The 21,780-nt window shown below is 40.1% G+C and overlaps 1 protein-coding gene across 14 annotated transcripts in view; it reads right to left on the bottom strand.

Moving 5' to 3' along the window:
- Positions 1-21,780, bottom strand: part of GPD2 (glycerol-3-phosphate dehydrogenase 2) — a 118,636-nt gene that overhangs the window by 9,916 nt on the left and 86,940 nt on the right. For all 14 annotated transcript variants that reach the window (XM_027819013.3, XM_043524797.1, XM_027819011.3 and 11 more), the window contains 5 exons: positions 13,180-13,373; positions 6,251-6,385; positions 5,840-6,015; positions 5,138-5,269; positions 4,519-4,677 (listed from right to left, as the gene is read on the bottom strand). In XM_027819013.3, coding sequence (XP_027674814.1) covers positions 4,519-4,677; positions 5,138-5,269; positions 5,840-6,015; positions 6,251-6,385; positions 13,180-13,373 — 796 coding nt within the window. The remainder of the gene's footprint in view (positions 1-4,518; positions 4,678-5,137; positions 5,270-5,839; positions 6,016-6,250; positions 6,386-13,179; positions 13,374-21,780) is intronic.

The following is a 21,780-nucleotide window of genomic DNA, read 5'->3' as shown; positions in this document are numbered from 1 at the left end:
CTTATTCTTCACTTATTTAAGAGTCGTGGGTGGGGTTTTGGGTATTTAACAACGTGTGTGGAAGGCCATAAAATGCATATTGACCTGAGAGATTGGCTCTGAACCTTCCAGCTCCCTTCAATATTGTAGTCAAATGAGAATTTACAGCTTTTAATCAAATGATCACATACTATTTCTCAAATATATAATACAGTATATTAGCTTAGCATACACTTATTTTCTACAACCTTAATTAGAATTATGTAGCATCTTTAGTATTTATTGTCAATGTATACCATAAAAGTCACCAATACAAAGAGTTCACAGTAAACTGTACTTACTCAATATACTATAGATTATATATAAATGGCACATACCAATAGTACAAATTTGCTGTGTGTGTGTGTGTGTGTGTGTGTGTGTGTGTGTGTGTGTGTGTGTGTGTGTGTGTGTGTATCCTAAGTTTATAGCCAGGCATACATGTGGCAAAGATTTACACCTGTGATTAAATATCTTCCACTGTTTACAGTGCTGTTGTACCTCTATTGGTCCCAGGATATTAGAGAGACAAGGTGGGTGAGGCAGTATCTTGTATTGGACCAACTTCTGTGGGTGAAAAAGGCAAGCGTTTGAGCAGAACTCTTTCAGGTCTTTAAGCATATGAGGAGAACTACTGAGCTTATCAGGACTACTCACATGCTTCACGTTAAGCATGTACACAAGTCTTTAGAGGATCAGGACCTAAGTTAGCTTTGAAGTTAATGGCCTCCTCCCCTGGAATACTTAAGGAATGCTGTGTTGATAATATACTGCACTCTCTCACCCCCAAACAGCAGAAGGATATACTGGACCATAATGAAAATAGAGCACAGATAGGAATGAAAAAAAAAAACACATTTAAAGATGCTACATGTGTAGCTACTGTAACAGGGTGATATGCCCCTGTAAAGGCCAGGTGTCCTGGGGCCAGTGAGCCCTGTACTAAGGCAGAACCCTGTTAAAAAACAGATAAGTACCTGGCAATTTGCAAGGGATCAGGTGATTGCCTGATAAGCATTGGATTCCGATAAGGGCTGAAAGAACTGAGGGAGGAGTGCTGTAAGCAGCAGGTTGGCTCCGGCAGCAGTGGGACTCCCAGACAGCTGGCTTGTAGGACTGGGAAAGAGCTACCAGAGCTGGGGGACTCCCACAATGAAGTCCTGAGGTAAGGGAAAGGGACCTGGTTTGGCCACTGGATTTATGTTGAACTGTTTATTTGTTGTTTTTTCTGAAGACTGTTGGTACGACCAATAAATGAAGCCCTGAGAAAAAGGGGGTGCTCCAGAAACTGGGCATGGTGTCACTCCTTCCTGGGCTGGAGAGAGACCATCAGTCTACACTTACAGAAACTGTATGTTATTTGTATTGTTGGAGAAATGTGTGCATGATGATCATGCAACTGTGTGATCATGCAACTAAAGACTGTATCATAATGCGTATGCGCAAGGGGTTAGAGAAAGGTTGCCATGCAATCTTAGTGCTGACATTTTCTGACTGGTTTGCAACCTTAGCACTCTTAACGTAATGTTTTGGATAGAATTATATGAATCCTAACATGTACTAATTTACCAAAATGATTTTCTTTTGAATTTAATTTCTTTTGTTTCTCTATTTTTAACCAAACCCCTTCCAGTTAGTTTACTGTAGCTATAGTATAACAACCCTTCCCTTCCTCCTTCAGGATATATACCAAGCAAATTAGCACACATCTGTGATATAACTGCATCCCTCTTTTTATGAATCCCTCTGGAAAGGCTTAGAGTCATCACGAGTCCTCCAGCTGAGAGAATTCAAATGATACTCCTTGGGGAATTCTGCATCACTGTGCGTGCACAGAATTCATGTCCCTTGCAGATTTCTTTGCTTCCCCGCAGAAAAATTACTCTCCGACAGGGAAGCTGCAAGAGCAGTTGTGAACCACTCCCTAGCTGCTCGGGTACATCATTTCAGGCACCCGGAGCAGCAGGCGGAGAGTTAAATCACGACAGAGCTGGGGACACCCCAGCCAGTGGCTCCTACCATGGCCGGAATCAGCTGCTAATCCCAGCTGGACTGGAGGCAGGAGAGGACAGGCCTTCCTCTTTCTCTGCAAGGAGTGGCTGGGGCTGTCAGATGCACCCCCATAAACCTCTTACAGCTTCAGGAAGCTCAGCATCATATCCTGCTTTCTGCCCCCATCGCTCCTCAGCTGCAGGGGGGAGGGGGAAGGAAAGGGGTCACTGTACAAGGAGCTGCTCCCCCATCCACCCAACCCCCATGCATCCAGACCTCCCATACCCAGACACCCCCGCCAAGCCTCACCCCGTACACCCAAAACCCCCTAGTCTTCCATACTCAAACCCCACCTCACTGAATCTCAACCCCTGCATCTGGAGCCCTCTGCCTCCGGACCCTAACCCCTGCACCCAGACCATCCCCCACTGAGCTTCCTGCACTCAAACTCCCATTCTGACGAGCCCCACACCCCTGCACCACCCTGAGCCCCCACATCCAGACACCCACAGCACTGACCCCCAATTAGCTGCACCCAGACCCTCACCCACCAAGCCCACTCCCCAAGCACACAGACACCCCTGCTGAGACCCCCCTCATCCAGACCCTCCTGCTGAGCCCCAACCACTTTCACCTGGAAGCCCCAGCAGAGTCCCATTACCCCTGCACCTGGAGCCCTCCAATGAGCCTCTGTGCATCCGGGTCCCCCCACACTGAGCTGCCTGCACCCAGATTGTCCCCCACAATACTCTCATCCCACACCTGGATCCCCACACACTGGGCCCCTCCACACTTGGATCCTGCCTGGTTAAGCCTGCCTGCCCCACACCTGGTGCCTCGGGGTGTTTCTGTGACAGGCCCAGGCCTTGTGCCATGTCAGGGTTGGGTGCAGCCTTACCACTGAGTCTGTGTCCCCAGGGCGGGGGGGGTGGAGAGGCTGCAGGGTGATCTCCCACCTTCGTGCACTGCCATGCTGGAGCCTCTGCATTTATTTATGGACAAGTAAAACTTGCAGAATTTTAAAATATTGTGTGAAGAATTTTTAATTTTTTGGCGCAGAACACAGGAATAAAATGAGCTTCTTTCTGAACTTTAATACAACTTCTAACTGGCTAAAAGGTATCGTGAATGAGTAATAGGAGGCTTCATGTTCCTTTAGGAGCTGAGAGAACCACAACATGCATGCAGTCCTGCCCTCTTCAAGAGGTGTGAGTGAATCAAGCTCAAACCCGGGCATCCTGCTTGGACACAGGACTGTCTCTAAGTGAATGAGCCAGCCCACATGACTGCACTTTTCTCCCTGACACTACTCCTCATGCTGCAGGAGCATTTTACGGCATTAAATGTGAGATCCTGCAAGGTGCTGGTCACATATCTTGCAATGAAAGTGAAGGATGCTCACCACCTGGGCCCTATGTGGACCATATCACTAGATTTCAATGGCTTCTCAGAGATGAGGGAAAGGAGAGAGAAAGATGACTTTGGGACTGTTAGTGAGGCCAACAGTGGTATCAAGCCCAACTTCGTCATCAGTTCACAAAGGAAGCCTTATAAGAGAGGAGAAGGAAGATAAGAGGGATACAAAGAAAAAACAATGGGCAAATGCCACGCAAGCTTCCCTTCCACACCTCTACCAACGAACAGCAGTCCTGTCTTGAAACGCTCCTACAAGTCAAATTTTGTCTGTCTCGAACTTTTCTGACAAATGTAATGTTGAACAAAATGTCCACTAAGGAACAGGATGAAACCTCCAATTTTACTTTCACTTTTAAATTACGCAGCTCAGCACTATAGATTCTGATCTTTTCAGAGCAACTGGAACTGGTTTGATAGCTTTTTTTTTTTTATAATGGCATATGGCAAAAGAAAAGGGCATTTGCAATGTTCTATTAACAAATGCATGTCTAAACTGGTTTAAGACTGAAACTGATTAAGGAAAACAAGAGTAGAGCCCTGCAGCAGGATTGGGATTCTGCATGCCCCGCAGGACCCACTGCCATAATAACGGGAGTGGATTAAACGTACTTTGTTGCAGGCAGGATTGGGTGGGCAAAAAACAGACTCTGGTAATTTGTGAGAAAACACTCAATCTCTCATCAGTTTGTCATAAATAGAATTTTCAGCAACGTAAAGCAAGTTTTTCTTTTTTTAAAATAAAGGTTTTAATTCTGAAATTTAAGCGAAGGATAGAAAGATTTGATGTCCTTTATAACAGGGGTTAAAGTATATTTTTATATGGCTTAAGCAAGATTTGTTTTATTGTTTTAGTGGTAAAAATTGTATCTGAATGTTTACACACATTAACCGACTGTGTGGGGTGGGGTTTTTTTTTTTTGTTTGTTTGTTTTTAGTAGAATGCGGAAATTTCTCTCTCTTGCGGGATTTGTGGGAGGGAGCAGGATAAAAATGCAAGAAACAATGCGGGAGCAGGATTAAAAAAAAATAATCCTGCACAGGGCTCTACAAGAGAGCTTAAAAAAAGTTCCAGTTCTAAAGTGTCTTTTGTACCTTTTTCTTCTGTTCACTCCAGTGAAGTTCCTTCCCCATTATATCAATAATTCTTGGTAAGGCTTCATCAGCGGCTTGCACGTTCAAGAAGGCCAGCCGAGTGCGACGTGAAATCATATCCACTGCAGTGCATGCATACTCTTTTACCCCATACATAACCTAGGATATTAGAATTGGATAAAAAGATAAAAAGAAAAATGTAAGGTTCTGCAGTGTTTGGACATGGGAAAGGGGGCTGGACCTATGTGAGAATGAGGGAAAAAAATAGCATGAAGCTCTGGTAAACGGGGCGGTAAGGTGAACAAGAGCACTGGAGGGAGCGGATATGGAGCCTTATGCATATGTGCACACAAGGCCATAATTTGCTTAAGTGATTGAAGAAAATGGATTTATATGAAACAAGCCCCACTTTTTTTGCTGAAAAATAAAAAAGCATCTGGGCTCATGTGTTTAAATGCGTTTAATAAAAGTTCAGAAAAAAATTATTCCATGATTTACTCAAATAAATTTCTGTTTACATGCCAGATACAGTCTCCATCCCCCTCTCCTACTTCACAGGGTGGGTGACTAATAATCACCACAAATTACAGAGATGAGAAACGTAGCCATTTTCACATACCTCAGCTTCAATATAAGGAAATTCAGATACAAGGCGTTTTCCAACAATAGGCCACCTCTTTCCAGTAACTTGGGCTATTTTGGCCACCTCAAAAGCCTTGTCACCATATGTAGACGCAAGGTGCTGAGCCACCTATAGAATTAAGAGCACATTTAGCGAACACTACGTCCCAGCACCTTCTGAGGCACAGCTGAATAGATATAAAACTAGTCTTGTCAGTTCTCCCATAGCCTGTAATAAATAGGCTGAGGACGGTATTAGATTTTGATTGTGTGGGAGGAAACAACTTGCGTTGTGAATGCTTAGACCAGCACTAACACTACTATGCATGTATCAATGTAGCGGTGACTAATGATGCTTCAGCTCCTTTCTGCTACTGTGATCACCTTTGAAGAATAGATTTTGTTGAGCTTGAGGTGCCCAAGACCTAGCTTGTCATACATGTTTAAAAACAGAGGGCATAGCTTTTGATTATGCAGACGCTGAAATAAAAAGAACGCACGTGGCTTTTAGTACTCCACTAGCAAAGGAAAATTTATGACTGGATTTCTTTCTTATACAAATATTTCTGCCCTGAACAAACAGTGTAGTCTTATGCCAATTTAAGAGCCCTTAATACAGGCTGTGCGGCTGCTTTTTTTTTTTTTTTTTAATGTTATTGATAACTAATACAAACACTGAGTAAAAATATAGTTGACTCACCTCACTTTCCAGTCCATAATCTTGGACCAGCCTAATGTAAAGAGTAGGACTCCAGTCCTTAGCCCCCTGCAGGAAAAGTCCTACCGTCTTACATGGACCTGCCTTGAGGTTGTGAGCCTGGATGGCTGCATCAATGGTATCTTGTGCCATGGAGCGATACGTTGTCCATTTCCCACCTGCAAACAATCTGTTTTGGTAAACTAGTGGAAGTGTGTTGCATCGGCCAAACTTCACACTTAGTCCAGTTTCATCCTTACTGGACTTCAACTAGTAAATCATTTATTCGCTAATAACTAAATAATATTGCTTGTTCCTTCAAATCTGCTGTACAAACATTCACTACCTTTGACTTAAATACACTGGGGAATCCTGACAAAGCCATATGAGAGATCTGAAATGGATTTCCAGTACCTGCTATAGTAACAAGGCCACTGTCACTAACAGCAACAACATGATTCCGAGATATTGACTGGGTGTCTTTAGAGCTGGGATCTGTGACAAGAGGACGAATGCCGCTCCATGCTGCCAAGACATCTCCTCTTCTCACTGTTTAGAAGCAAATAATGGCCAAACAGAATTAGAAAAAAGCCTTCAGACTTAATCAGTTTTATTATTTTCTGGTTAAAAGCAAAGATTTCATTTTCTTAAAATTACTCTGGCACAAATAATGTTTACATTTCTCCCCTCAAATTCACATGCCAGATAGGCAAGGACAGAGGTATATGTATCCTCAGTTTACTCACATCCTGTGACTTAAAATAGCATCTGTAAAATGTTATTGAAATCCTATCTAATACTCACAACCCCCTTGGGAGAGAAGTATTATTATTCCCATTTTGAAGACGGGGAAATGGAACAGAGAAGCTGACATGACTGTCTCAAGGACAAGAGAGGGATTCAATATCAGAACCGGGTTATAATTCCAAGATTCCTGGTTCCCAGTCATGTGCTCAGACAACCTCAAATATGATGGAAATTAGGATACTTGTGACAGCCTGTGGATTTTACAATTCCAGCACACTTTTTTTATTTTGTTCTACAAACACCCTGCTCATTTCTTTTTACAACTATTTCTAACTGCCACAACATATGTGGCTGCATGGTATGTTTCACACTGACCTATTATTTAGTTATCTAATAGAAAGTGGGTCAGCAGCAACTTGTACATGCAACAGTCCACATACTAGTGAACCAAAACCATCTGATCATTAACATCTGAGTTACAACTGGTAACAAGAATCAAAAAATTATTTGGATGATCCTCCTAATGGCTCAGCTGTTAACACAGTGATCCACTATGCAATATTTAGGGATACCTCAGAACCCTTACTTTTGGGCCAGTTAGGCTAATGATGCTTTCAGCTCTCTACACAAAGGTTACCTAGCACCTTAGCATCTTGAGGTCACCAAGACCTCACTAGAAAGTCAAAGGGAAAGTGTGGGTGAAATCCTTCCTTGCCAAGCCTATACCTGTTATTTGAAAAGGGGGGCGGGGGTTGAAGACCCTGAAGTCTCATCCTGCCCCCACCAAAATGATGTGAAGGTTCAGGGAGAAACAAAGAGCTTCCCCCACTGAGTGTCCAGCATGTGGGTAACCAGGGGCTGAACCTTTCCACAAAATACTTTTGTGATGTATGTAGAGATGAAGGAGGGGGATTCCACATCCTGGAAATCTCTCACCAGTTGAGTGGAGCTGGTGATGGTTTGCTGAGGGTAGAGAAAATTGGTCAGGTGGTTTTTTTGCTAGGGTGAGCGGTCAGGATGATAGTAATTTTATTTTTAAAAAGGAAAAGATGTTTTCCTTGAAATCACTAGTTTCTCACACTTAAGTCCTCTATTTGTGTTCTATGCCTCGAGGTACAGAATTTCCTCTGGACTATCTCAAAGAGTCAGAGAGCCATTACAACACTGACTTTTCACATTTTTTTTTAAACCAGAAAAGCACAGTTGGTCTCAATCAACATTGTAATTGGCATCAACACTATTTAAAATGATGCAATTGCTATTCTGCTGTTCTCTTGTCTTGAGGAAACTGTTTAATTAGGAGAATGTAATGGCTATTATAAAGGAGCACAGTGGGCCTTTCTGAGCCCTCAATGAATTAACACCTCTACTACTGTGTAGCTTTATTATTTTTTTTTTAAGCCTTGTTACATGGAAGGTGAAAGATAAAACAAGGTAAATGAAAGCTCACTTTCTTCATCTCTGTCTAAGGTGTCAGGAAGGCTGGATCCAGCAGTGACAGAAGTTGAGTGAATTTATACATCGTGTGACCATAATATAAAAACAAACAGCTTAAACCATATACGGTGCCCAGTTACTGCTCTGAGAACAATCAGCACTACCACTTCTCCACTGCTCAAAAAACAAAACAAACAAACAAACCAAAAACAAACAAAGGTTCCAGCAGTAAAAGCTTCATTTTTTTCCCCAGTTAGCCTTTCAGGGGAGACCATCGTTCCTGCCCCTCTTGACTGACTTTTGTCCCTCAGGCTAACATGTTAAAATTACACATTTTGAAAAAGGAACTTATCATAACCCCAGTCTTTCCATTATGCTGTTTCTCCTTACCCCTTTTCTTTATTTTAATCCCTTGATATGATAGGGCCTGTTGCTACTCCCACTGAAGTCAAGACTAAATTCCTTGGGACAGGACATTTCTTTTTCATCTTTATGCATACTTATGAAGCTACAAAAATTAACTACCACCAACAATTGATGTATCCAAGCTTCACTCCATCAAGTCACAAATTAACACTTAGCAAATTCTTCAAACCACCACCAGGGCTGCTCTCAAGACTTTAGGAATGGTTGGCGCACCAGGGTAAATCACCCAAATGGTCTTAGGATGTTGCCCAAAAGTAGAGGTTTAACATGAAACAGGGAGCTTAAAAACCTTACTCTATGTGTTGGCTTCGGGTAAGTCTACACTAGAGCTGCTAGTGTAAATTGCAGCTTGAGGACACACCCATTCTAAATATACCTGAGGTAATGTGCTAAAATAGTGTGTACCCACAGCAGTGCAAGTTGGGGGGGAGAGGCTAGCTGCCCAAAGTACTCTCCTGTCTAAAACCCTAAATATGTATTCAGGATTGTTAGACCCTCGTACCACAAATGGCTACATCCCATATGCCATTGTGATGGGGGACACTCACGTCTCATGAGCACCTCCTGTTGGCAGAGTGCGAACCAGAACTCTTCCCTTTTCTGGTGCCCCCTGTTGGCTGTTGCCGGGCAGGTTTTCAGTGGCTCATCACATGAAGGAACCCCTTCTGGGGTAACAAAGGTACAACAGGGCCTATCACAGTGCCCTGATTGGTATCTGCAGCCCTGTCTTTGGGCTCAGTTCTCAGCCCTTGTGGGCTAGCTTTAAGTCTGTGTCTGCCCTGTATAGCGCAATGCCCCCAGGGCTTTCTTCCTGGAGACTCCAATACCTGCCCTTCACTTGGGCCTCTAAACAAGCCTTATCCCTTTCTTGGGGCTCAGGCCACCCTGCCAGTGGGGGGATCCGGGCCCACCCACTATTCTGGGTCCCAACCTAGGGACCCTATAAGTAGCAGTCACATGCTGCTTCCTGGAATAGTTGCTGCTGCTGATATTCCCTGGGCCTCTTCCTGTGTAACCCCTTCCTCTTCACCCTTATCGCAGGGCTGAAGTTATCGCTTCTTCCTTATGGAATGCAAATGTCACCAGAACCAGTTTAGTGGTTCTCCCTTAAGCTCCAGCCACCAGCAAGGATCACCCTTCCTTATTCCTCTGGTCCCTGCCGGAACTAATCTGCAGCTACTTTTTAACTGGACCTACTGCACTCTGACTACTTCCCTACAACCTCTCTAGGCGGGCTGAAGGATGCACCTTTACTGCTCCTTTTTTGGGGTGGTACGATTGGACCGCAAGGCCACCAGTAAGGGGATCAAAGCGCCCAGTACACCCTATCACAGTGTCCTTGAACTGGAAATTATATCTCCAGTTTGAAATGTAGTTACAGCCTTAGAGAGTCATTTAAAATACAGGAGAGATTTTCCAGAGCAGTGGAATGGGCAGGGTTAGAGAATTAAAGCACAGCATTATCAGTGTCAAACATTTTAGCCCTCTAGCCTCTAACCCAAAAAAAGGCACCCAGAACTAGAGAAGTCCATTGTACAAACTGGAAAAATCAAAAGGCTTGAAAACCAACCAGTAAGGTAAATCTGTGCAATGCACTCATGGCTCTGACTTCAGATGGGCAATTTCTCTTCACGCATTTAAACATGCTAAGCATCATTTCTTTGTGTCTGCATGCCTGACATTTTGTTTCCAATACACTTTTCGAAAATTCTTCTAAAATGATTGGGTTACTATCCCAAGCTCTTATCTTGACAAATAAATCTTGTGGAAGTATACCCAGGCGCGCACAAAGACATGGGTTGAATGCATTTTTATTAGCAGAGCTCCAGTACTCCAACAACTTGTGCTCCGGACTAACCTCCAATACTGCTGGGGTTCTCAGATTACTATACAGTGGCTTTAAAAGGGCCCCATCTTACACATTCCATAATCAACAAGAGTCCATGTGGTCCATATTCAACTGTCCTTCTCAGGACAAGAGATATAGTAAGAGGATTTCAAACTTCCCATCCTTAGCACCGTTAGAGACCAAGTTATCTTGATTTTTCCCATCCTATCAAAATACATGGCCAACCGGCTAGATGTTTATCTATGCTATTTCTTGGCTCCTTGTCAGTTATAAGTATACCCGTAAAGCCAATTTTAACTTTTCAATAATAGATATAAAACCTGAAGGCATCAAATAGTAAAAATAAAAACCCCTCGGAGGTATAACTAAATACAGCATACCCTAGCCTCTAAAAAATATCTACTACTTTGCTTCAGCCATGTGACTTATTGGGTATGTCTATACCGCAATTAAACCCGAGGCTGACCAGTGTCAGCTGACTCTGCCTCACAGGACTCTGGCTACAGGGCTGTTTAACTGCAATATAGACGTTTGGGCTTGGGCTGGAGCCCAGGCTCTGGAACCCCATGAAGGGGAGGGTCCCAGAGCTTGGGCTCCAGCCCTAGCCCCAGGTCTACATCATAATTAAACAGCCCTTTAGCCCGAGTCAGCTGACAGGGCCAGCCACAGGCTTTTAACTGCAGTGTAGACATACCCATTGAGGCCAATTACTGCAAGGTACAAAGTCCACTCCTCTTACATACCATGGGGATGGGAGAGTTATGAATACCTGCAGGAGGTGAGATACAGTTAGAGAAGTACACCTGTATAGTGCATTGATGACCGTATAAGGAATGTGCACAGGCAGCCTGAATTTTTCCATCAGTCCGCAAAGTCATATTTTTTGTGATGTGGACCTTGGATCTTTTTTAATTACTGTAATTAAAAGATGTTCCATGTTATTTTTTATAATATATAAGAGACCAAATGATTTTAAAATGCTAAGTTATAACAAATTTAATCTCTTTTCAACACAGGTTTAGCACAGATCATATCTGTTTATACCATTAAATTATTTATTTTCAAAACCACAAGTAGATTCTATAATCATTTCACTTTTTAAATAAAACATGAGAGCAGTAGAGGCTTTTACAAAACTTAATTGTGTTGCCTATTAAATTTACAAAGGAAAAAATTGACTGATTTGCTTTATGCTGAAGCATTTTGGGGTATGTTTTTAGATTCTGTTTTTATATGACTGATAACTGAAAATCGATAAGACTATAAAAATATCCCAAAAGAGCACTGAATAGATTTCAGAATCGATGTTGCTCTGCCAGCATGTTTAACCGCCAAAATGAAGTGCTAATCACAGAAATAAGATACCATATTACATTTATAAACTAAAGAAACTAGAAAAAGCAGCATGTGTGACACTATAATTAAATAGTTGGAACACATCCAAGCCTGTGTAAGTTGATAACCCTGGCACTGTCTCTGGCAGCAAAAAAACAGGTCTGCAGTGAGTTGATACGGCCAGCACAGTTGTTAATTCAATAACAGGCAATCTATAAACACTGCTAATTGCATTCGTGAAAAACAGCATGCACCTAGGTGGGTTTCCTTCAAAAGCTTTAAACACTCCAGAAAACTACTTTTGTGAAATACCTTGCAAAAATTCTGTCCTATTCAATACTCCGAGCCATAGCTTAGTTCAACCAACCACCTGTCTGGCACGCCACATCATTCTGATTAACTTCTGCTCAAGAGACTTGATGGTACATTTTTTGGATAGATCGTTTTTCTTAACTTGATACAAAAACAGAACTATCAATTTACCCATTTCAGGGAAGAATAAACAAGTAAGCTAGAGTTTTCAGCCTCTGGATAGAAGGCTTCCTAAATCTAACTACAAGACACTGTTACATTCCCAGCAGGCAGAGTGCTTTTCAGATTTACTTTAATATCTCTGCTAACGCAAACGTTTTCACAAAATCATTTTAAAAACAACGGTGAAGGGGACAGGATGGCTAAAGGGCTTGGTGATATAAGATATGAAGCCTTTCAACTCTAAACCACGAATCTGAATGCAAACAGGTCATTTCCATCTGAGTGCCCTATATCAAATGAACCTACCCAGCGATCATCATCATTCTATTTTTAAAAATTCCCTTTTAGCCCTTAATTCTTCCCTCTCCTGAACTGAAAACTGACAGTATTGGATATGTACCGATTTTTTTTTTAAGGCAAATATTAAGGACAAAGTGGTTAAAAAAATACAAACCAGAATGACGACTTTGGAAGAGTCAAAAACTGTTTCTAGACAAAAAGTTGGTTGAGACTGGTCAATAAACTCACACTTTGACACTGGATGTACCCTCAAGTGTTCCACATCTTCCACCCCTTCCCTCTCTTGAAAATCAACAGCATCACATACCTCGCCCGCAGCCCAAGAGGAGCAGCTGGGTGGTTGTGAGGCCAAAAGAGTTAACGCCACTTTGGCCAAAATGGTGCACTCAGAGTGGACATCTATATATCAACTGGTTTCAGAGTAACAGCTGTGTCAGTCTGTATTCGCAAAAAGAAAAGAAGTACTTGTGGCACCTTAGAGACTAACCAATTTATTTGTTAGTCTCTAAGGTGCCACAAGTACTCCTTTTCTTTTTGTATATATCAACTGATTTTATTTTGAATAGCCAGGGTATGCAGGGTACATCTGACAAAGCAGTAATTGTATTACCCTGAAATGTTGGTAAGGATGACCTTTATGTCACATAAAGTCCCAAAATACCAAATGCATGGTAAATCAAATCACACAAAACTTTAGTGACAGTATAGTTTCACTTTCAAACATTGCAGACACAACAGCATCCCTCCCATGAAAAAGAAAGATCATTAAATTTACCTTCAACATCACAACTCAGATAGTTGCGCACTTCAGTCAAAATAAAGTTAATATCTTCCTCTGTAGGTATTGGGTGGTGTGTGACTTCGGTTGGAGTGTCTGTGGTGCCGGCAACAGTCATCTTTTCCCATGGCAGGAAGAAAATCACTCGTCCGTCACTAGTGGCTGGGTCGAGTAGCCCCATGTTATCAGGGCTGGAATAAAGAGAGGTTATTCATTTTCAAGTTCTGACTTCAAATAAAATATCTAGTTTATTCACAAAATCTTTCATCACTAAAATGAATTACCTGACACTGTTTTTAGTCAAACAGACCCGCAAATGAAGTTTATGTTATGTTCTTAGGACAAGATTTTCATAAGTGGCCAGTGATTTGATTTTTTGTGCCTTTATTTCAATCCCCAACTAGTCATGTTCAAGGAACTTGATTTTCAAAGAGTGGTGGTGAATCACTCTCTTTAAAAAAAAAAAAAAAAAAAAGCAGGCTTCATGCATCTCTCAAGCTGAGCCCTCAAAAGCACGAGTAGCTGGTGAAAATCTTGGCCATAAGATTTTTTTATTTAAAAAATTGTGAATTTTAAGAACAGCGATGTGAGAGATGTGGTACGAACTGAACACCCTAGGTAAGCTTTTTTAAGCAAAGAATGGATAATGAATAAATATTATGCAAATAAGGTAAGGTGAAAGAAAGGGTTGGGGAAGAACCATGAAATGAAACTTCCAATTATAACAAATACAAATCAGCTCCAGTATGTCTGCAGGGAGCCAGATTTAATACAAAGTTATTGCTTTGTGTGTTTTTATAACTTCTTTGTTACTTACAATTTTATCAGGAGGTGGATGAACTTGTAGGATATTTAAAAAGTGCAAAAAAGTGCACACTGTTCCCTTACATTTACTATAAAGATTTACTTTATTTACATTAAGGAGCCTATGATTCATAGAAATATTTTCCTTGCAAGTATAACATAACTGATTTTATTAGTGAAAAGGAGAAAGAAGAAAGGAGATAAAATGTAAGACAAAAGGAAAGTAACATTAGAAGTCTTGTCTGTGCTTTGAGACCAAAACTTCTAAGGAAGTTATCATAGTAGCCAATTACAGAGTCTACCAGTAAGCACCTTCAGCCAGGCAGCTAAATGCAAGTTTTTGGCACTATCTTCTTTTAGTGTCTATATAATGTTTGTTTGTTATATTTTGGTGGGCTCTGTATTTCAAGACCCTGAACTCAAAGAAACTGCCTGACAACACCTTTTCACTGTTGAGCATTTTGAAATATGAGCACTTATTCCCACCCCTTTCCCGATTCAAAAACCAGGTGACAGTGAAACCACTGTCACTGAATTTCAATTTATTTTTAATGAAAACCTTACACTAATATTTTGTTATGGAACATAATTAGCTAGAAGGTACATATTAGCAGTATATCTTGCTAGTTCTGCATTACTTATATTAGGACACTCAGCCGTAGTTTGAATAAGGAAGAATACTTGGTAATAAATTTATGATGATTCCAACGTGAAGTATTTGGTTACATTATAATTTTGTTGAATATATATAATTTAATATTTTTCACATTAAAGAGGGTCATTATTGTATCAAATGAAAATTGAAGTCCAGGCTTACTTATATCCCCCTTCTTCATATATCTCTATGATTCAAATATGTATTGTTATTGACTGATATTGCCAATATTAAGTGGATGCATTTTCATGTATTAGAACTTTTCTGCCTGAATTTGTACGTGACCTCTTATAAATTATATGTGTTGAGGTGGGATGAAATGCCAATATTTCAAAATGCTCAACCTTGATATTGTATCATCAAGCAGATTCTTAAAATATATGGTCTTGATCTACAGAAGCCACAAAAAAACCTTGTATGGACCCTAAAGCAAGGTTGACCAGGGTGGCTGCTGGATTACTTTTATTTCCATGAAAGTCACAAAAGGCCCTGATCCAAAGACTATTGAAGTCGATGGGAAGACTCACATCAATTTCAATAGGCTTTGGTTCAGGCCCTAGGAGTTGCAAGTACTAGACACTTCCCACACGTTAAATCCATATTCAGTCACTACTAGTTGTTAATTGAAAGTCAAGACCAAGGTTTTGTTTAAAGCTTCCATAAAATGGATAGCTAACACCAGAAGCATAAAATATTTCCTCAATTCTAGTGCAAAGACTAATTTCACTATTCATAGAAAAGTTTATATATACTTTTCATATTAATATTTTTCATTAATTCATGTTAGTATCAGTACACAAATAGGAAAAATAGGTAAAAATAAATAGCTCTGTGTGTAAGGAATTTTGATCCACCTACTATTTGCACGTATCCAATTTTTTTAAAAATTGGATGGCCTTTACTATTTGAAAATCAAAATCTAGAGTCAAACTAAAGATTTCTAACTATGGTAACTGGTCAGAAGTAAACATTTTAAAAATAGGCATATGACTACCCTGAAAAAGCACCCTGCCCTTTTCATTCATTCTTATTAAAAAGGAGAAAGGAAAGCTGGACTTTCATTTACACGACCCTTTTTTCCCCCCATGAAGCACCTGCCATCTGCTGAGCATTTGTAAGCTGAAATACTTCTAGTGCTTACTGGGAGACCTTGCTATATGCAGCTACTCGTACATACAAATTAAGATCCAGGCCCTACATAAAACATGTCCAGAACTGTGTACATAACTCTATCAAGCGTTTGTCCATCTTGCTCTTCAACTAATGACTCTAGCTTGGTTATGGGGCATTCAGAAACAAAACCTTTTTGCTAAACCTGTAATGTGATGCAACCTCCTATTGTTTGTGTACCTGTCTTCTACAATTGTGCTTTCTCTTCCCTTAATTGTCATGAGTGCCTCTTTTGATTTTTGTATGAAAGATGAAAAGAATGGTTCACAGAAACCTATTTTCTTATACAAGTACTGCAAGAAAGTGTGGCGATATAAAAGATCTGCCATTTCAGCAGAGTTGAGGTAGCATAGGTTGCGTTACAGTAAATTGATACATTATAAAAGCTCTATCAGTGACTTAATTAGTTCATCCCATTCACCCCATCTTTTTTCCACTAGTTCATCTGCCAATCAATAAGTTGTCCCATTTCTCTTCATTCTCTTACTCTAGTAATCACATTTCAGTAGATGATATTTGTACTTGCTTCCATAGTGATGGCATACATTTATTGGCTGTAGTCACAAACATTCTGAATAGGTATCTATCTTTGGTAAATCGCAACAGAGAGGACCAGATTTTCAACCAGAACCTCCACTTGTCCATCCAAACTGGGCCTACTAGAGTTAATGAGCTTTCTCAGTGTGAATGCTAACACCAGTATGTGAACATGTAAAAGGTTATTTGAAGGGCAAATTACATAGAATTTGTAGCACGTGTTTGCGTAGGGACAATCTGGAGTATCCTCAGAGGGAGGCAGAGTGCAACCTCAGATGAAAATATACACCAACCAAGATTTTTTTTAAGAGGTGTGGGACAAGACTTTTTTTTTTTTTTTTTTTAAATGACACCGTTGTCTTCCATTGATCATTAGCAGATATTTGGGCCTCACAGATCAGCTTCCCAGGGGAGGAGAAATCAGTTGTGTGGATTCTGGGAATATGCTAAATATAACTTGTTTTGTTTAGATACATACACCAGTCCCGGAACAGAGGTGGTCACAAACAGCAGGTAGGCTGTTTTCCAGGAATCTCAGCCCAAACACAAATGCCTGTTTCCCCAAGGAGAAACTGCCTCAATAATTGACTTTATCAGAGGCCAAGGCAGAGAGCAAACGGTCCCACTGCTTGCACAGCTCCCAGAACTTTGAATAATAAATAAAACTAATATCACATAGCATGTCTTTCCAAGATTGGACGTTTGCTAGCACGGTTACAAGGATTCTTTGAATATAATGGAAACCAAAACAAGAGCCAGGGAAGAGTGAGAAGCTTTCATTGGGATGGCAAAGTAAAGACTTGACTCTGAAGAAAACAGAGGAACTAAATTGTTTTTTCCCTTCTGAATCTGTACCTGATCATGAAAAGACCTCCACGGAGGATGCAGATGGAAGGAAACAAAACAGGGTTTAGGAACTATTTAATTAAGATTAATCTAGACAAAGAACTGATTAGACATGAGTTACCTCCATAGGAGATACATAACATTAGACAGCCACAAGCTGAAGTGTTAATTATTTTGAGGACGGCTACACAGATTACTGGAAATATTGGAAAACAATAGTTTTCAATATTTAGGAAGAGGGGCTCTAGAAAAAGCTGAAAATTACATACCTTCAAGCTTACATATCTGGCATCTATACTGAGATATTTATAGACAGCTTAAGGATACATTTGGAGAAGTACAGTTTAATAGGTGTGAGTCAATATGGATCTGTGAAGGGTAAATCACATCCAGACAAATGATTAATTTTTAAAATGAAAAAACTTATTGATTTAGAGAAAGGGAATCTAGAGATTTAATATGCAGTATCAGAATATTCAGAAAACTTTCAAAGACGTTTCAGGTGATGATTAATGAATTAAGTTTGTACATGTGGTTTGGGTAATATATTGTTAAGATGGGTAAAGAACAGGTTAGAAATAAGGTAACTAGCACAGAGTTTGGGTTACAAGGTATGTACCCTTTGTGGAAACTGGAACCAATACTCTTTAAAAATTTGAATTCATGAGTTAGATCATTGCATTTGCAGATGATAGTAACAGATTCAAGAAAGACAGAGTGATTTGGATACAAGTCAAGAATGGACCCAGAAAGAATACCATATGTGGTGATACACATCAGAGTGCAAGGAACTAGAAAGAGAGGAAAATGGAGGATGCATTGGATACACGCAATGAAGAATGACAGAACAAAATGATTAAAGATGAATGAAGCTGGTGCAGTATAGATAATAGTAGAAAGACTTCATTTGCTCCATCATCACTGTTGAGCTGATGGACAGGAATTGGAGAATGAAGAGCAACAGAGGGAGTGGGAAAGACTCAGACATGCAGAATCTTCTTTGAATCCTTATACTCTCTTCTCCACCACATGAAGTTCAAGCATCAAGAATTTTCATAACCCATCTCCAATCTGTTTATTCACTTCTATCTCACAGCCCCACCTTCAATACACGTTTTCAATTATGCCAGCCTTGACCTGCCCCATTTGACGGCTTCTCTTGTAGCCATCTTCCATGCTTCCCTCTGTGCATGGAACATTCTTTTTAAAACAATTCATACCACCACCTTCTCTTACTTCAGATCCCCCAAGACCAAAATGCCTGCAAAAAAACCCATTTGGCTGATGGCTAGGTGGAGGGGCAGATGGAAACAGTTCGTATTTATTGTTTAAAATACTGCATTTATTTTATCCCATTCCAACACCTTTTATGTTGCTTGCCTTCTTAAACGTTACACTCTTCAAAGCAGCAACTGGGTCTTTCTATCTGAGTGGACAGTATTTAACAAGCTGCGGTTACTATCATAATACAAACAAAATAAATAATAATGCTGACGTTTGACAAGAAAATCTTGATTAAGCAAATGCGCAAACAGGTGACTTAAATTTAACATGTAAGCATAAAATAATGTATTTAGGTATAAAATGCAAAAATTAAGTAAAGTTTAAATAGCAGTAGCATAGTACAGCAGGGTGTGAAATGGGTCTGGGTTTGTCAATAGAAATAATATTTAAATACCTGATCCATTGTGCAGCTGAAGTAAAAAAGACTATTAAGATATTTCCCTGTTTCAACAAGGGCCTCTAAATCTAAGAATATCTGGCAGTGTCTTTATAAAGCAATTCATACATTTCAAGGCCAGATGGAACAACTGTGAATATCTAATCTGATCTCCTGTACAACACAGGCCATAGAACTTGCCCAAAATCATTCTTGATTCAACGATTGGACCACATCTGGAGTATAGTGCTGAGTTTTGGTTACTTTATGCAGAGAACAAAACAGTTAAGTTGGAGAGTAAGCATATATGGAACCCAATGTTAACTGAAATAGAGGGGTTTTCATATGAACAAAACTGGGGTTATTTAGTCTTAAGAGAAGACCACCAAAATATGAAGAAATTAAAACTAGCTAAAGGTTACAAAATAAAGTTTAGTGATTTATTTGAGGTCCCTGGACAAACCAGAACTATCTATTCTCTCCAGACTGTAGGGGGATTAGGTTTCAAGTCAAGAGGCAATACCTGTAATAATTTAAGAAGATGGTATATTATAAATACAGTGGAACGAACAGATAAATGGAACAGACTTCCCGTTGAGGCAGTGGAGTAAAATAGTATAAATGCAATTAAACAAAAACAGCATGACTATATGAATTTTAATAAGTTTAGTGGTGCTTGGGTTTAATATATGCTAAACTTAAGTTAAAATGGTATTAGGTGGCAGCTGGGAATAACTAATGGCCTTTTGGGGGGTTGGGAGGACATCTGTGACAAAAAAAGAAAATTATAGTTTGAATTTGTAAGAAAACTTAAAAATAGACTATCATAATGGTCCCTTCTGACCTTAAAGTCTAGGATTCTATGAATATATAAGAAAACAGACAGTTCCAGACAGAAGGTGGCTATGGCCCACACGACACACGTAGTTTAAATCCTGTCTCCATCTCCAGAGACAACAGCAACAGAAAAAACAGTGATGCTTACATATGATACACTTACATAAGGGAGAGTGCGAGAGAGATGTACTGTAGTTACTTGTGTAAGGACATGTGTACTAAGAATAGAATTAATGAGAGGAGGAATACAGAGACTATTAATGAAGAGTATCAAAATGTAATAATCCACTAGGAAATAACTGCATTGTGTTAACATTAAATTAATCAAACCTTATCTACATTTAAACATAAAAGGCCTTTACCTGATTACTACAAGACTACACCAAAATTTTTATAAAAGGAGGTTACCAGTGAGGAAAGTGGTTGCAATGAAATGACATCTTTTTCATTAAGCAGCATTCAATTGGCACTCAGAGTAGAGAATTGCTGCTAATTTATGTGTACAATTAAGATTAAATGTTATTAATATTTTTCTCTTATGAAGACTGTTCCTTGGCCTTCTTAAAGTGAAATCAGTGTAGTTTTAACTAATCAGTGGTATTGTGGAGGGGGTATGTGTGGGTAGACACTATTTTACAAGGAAAGAAATGCCCACACTGACATACGCTGAGGAACAAAGTTGAATAAAGAAACTCTCTAAATTTCACAGATTCAAACCACTCTGTTTATTATGTAATAAACAGACTGTATCCTTGCCGAACACAAAACTTAACATTAAAAATTATTTTTTTAAAAACTTCTGCTCCCAGGCCCTCTTCTCAAAGAACAAGAAAGGCAGCTGACTTCATACACATGCTCCTCATATGACATTAGAAAGCATCCTCTACAAACACTTTTGCACTTACACAGAGAAAAGAAAGAGGACCTTGTAGTTACTGCACACAACTTGGAGTGAGGAGATCTGGGCTCTAATGCTGAATCTGTCATTGAACGTGTGTGTCAACTTCACCAAATCAAACTCAAGTGGTTTACAGTGCTCAGATGGAAGGCAATACAGAAATGCACAATATCAAACTCATCCTGGCCCTGTTATCTGATTAATGAATAGCTGGATTTCTATAATGTGCATGACTTCAGATGCGTGGGAAATATGAGCCTCATTTTATAAGTCTCATACTGCTAAGTAATTCAAATGAGCAGTAGTACTGAGCCTTGCTAAGTACCATGGTACGAAAGGAACTAGGAGTGATTGGAAGTACATTCCTTGGTACCAAATGCTTATATCTCAGTTCCAAGAGTCACTGTTTTCTAGATGGTTCCAGGATTCACTGGACTGAGGCAGCAGTTCCAGAAGTGGGAGAGAGAATTCTCAATGTAGATAAAAATAGCTCAATTTTACAGGACTGGTGTCCCCAAAACAGCAGCAGCAAAATCCACAGGTGAATTAGGAGTAAGGGCAAATTATCTGCTGGTGTAAATGGGAACTTCTCCTCTGACTTCAGGGGAGCTGATTCCATTTACAGCAGCAGAGCATTGGCTCCTAGATATAGCTCACATCCACTAAAGATTCCTTCCCACCTCAGATTCCCACACTGGACTCCTTATGATTCCTTCCCAAGAGGGACTACCTTGCTGTCCCCATTCCCTCCAATCAATTCCCCAATACTTCCCAAATAAAACTTTGTCATATTGCTACTTTGCCCTCTCAAGCAACAGACCAGGAACCCCGAGGTTCCTGCCCTACTGGTGTGCTGGTTAATTTATGGTTTTAAATGCACACTGTATTTGTATAAACTGAAACCAGCCATGTTAAAACTACACTCTGAGAAGGGCAATTTATTGGCAGTTCCAGCCACTGCAGAGTCTTTAATGCTACACAAACTCAAGAGTGGAATTTTCTATATGAAAGATGCAAACTAACATCATCAAACCTAATGTCCATAAGAGGTTTTATATATCACTTGCCCCTAAAATCACAGTGAAGTCAGCTCTAGAATCCACTTAAAAAACAAACAAACCACACCCCCCAAATCTGCAGTCAATACTTCCGTTTCAGTGGGAATTTGCCTTAGTAAGTCTTGATTAAGTA

Source organism: Chelonia mydas, chromosome 11 (genome assembly GCF_015237465.2).
Source record: "Chelonia mydas isolate rCheMyd1 chromosome 11, rCheMyd1.pri.v2, whole genome shotgun sequence".
Lineage (NCBI taxonomy): Eukaryota > Metazoa > Chordata > Testudines > Cheloniidae > Chelonia > Chelonia mydas.
This window is presented reverse-complemented; position numbering and strand designations above follow the sequence as displayed.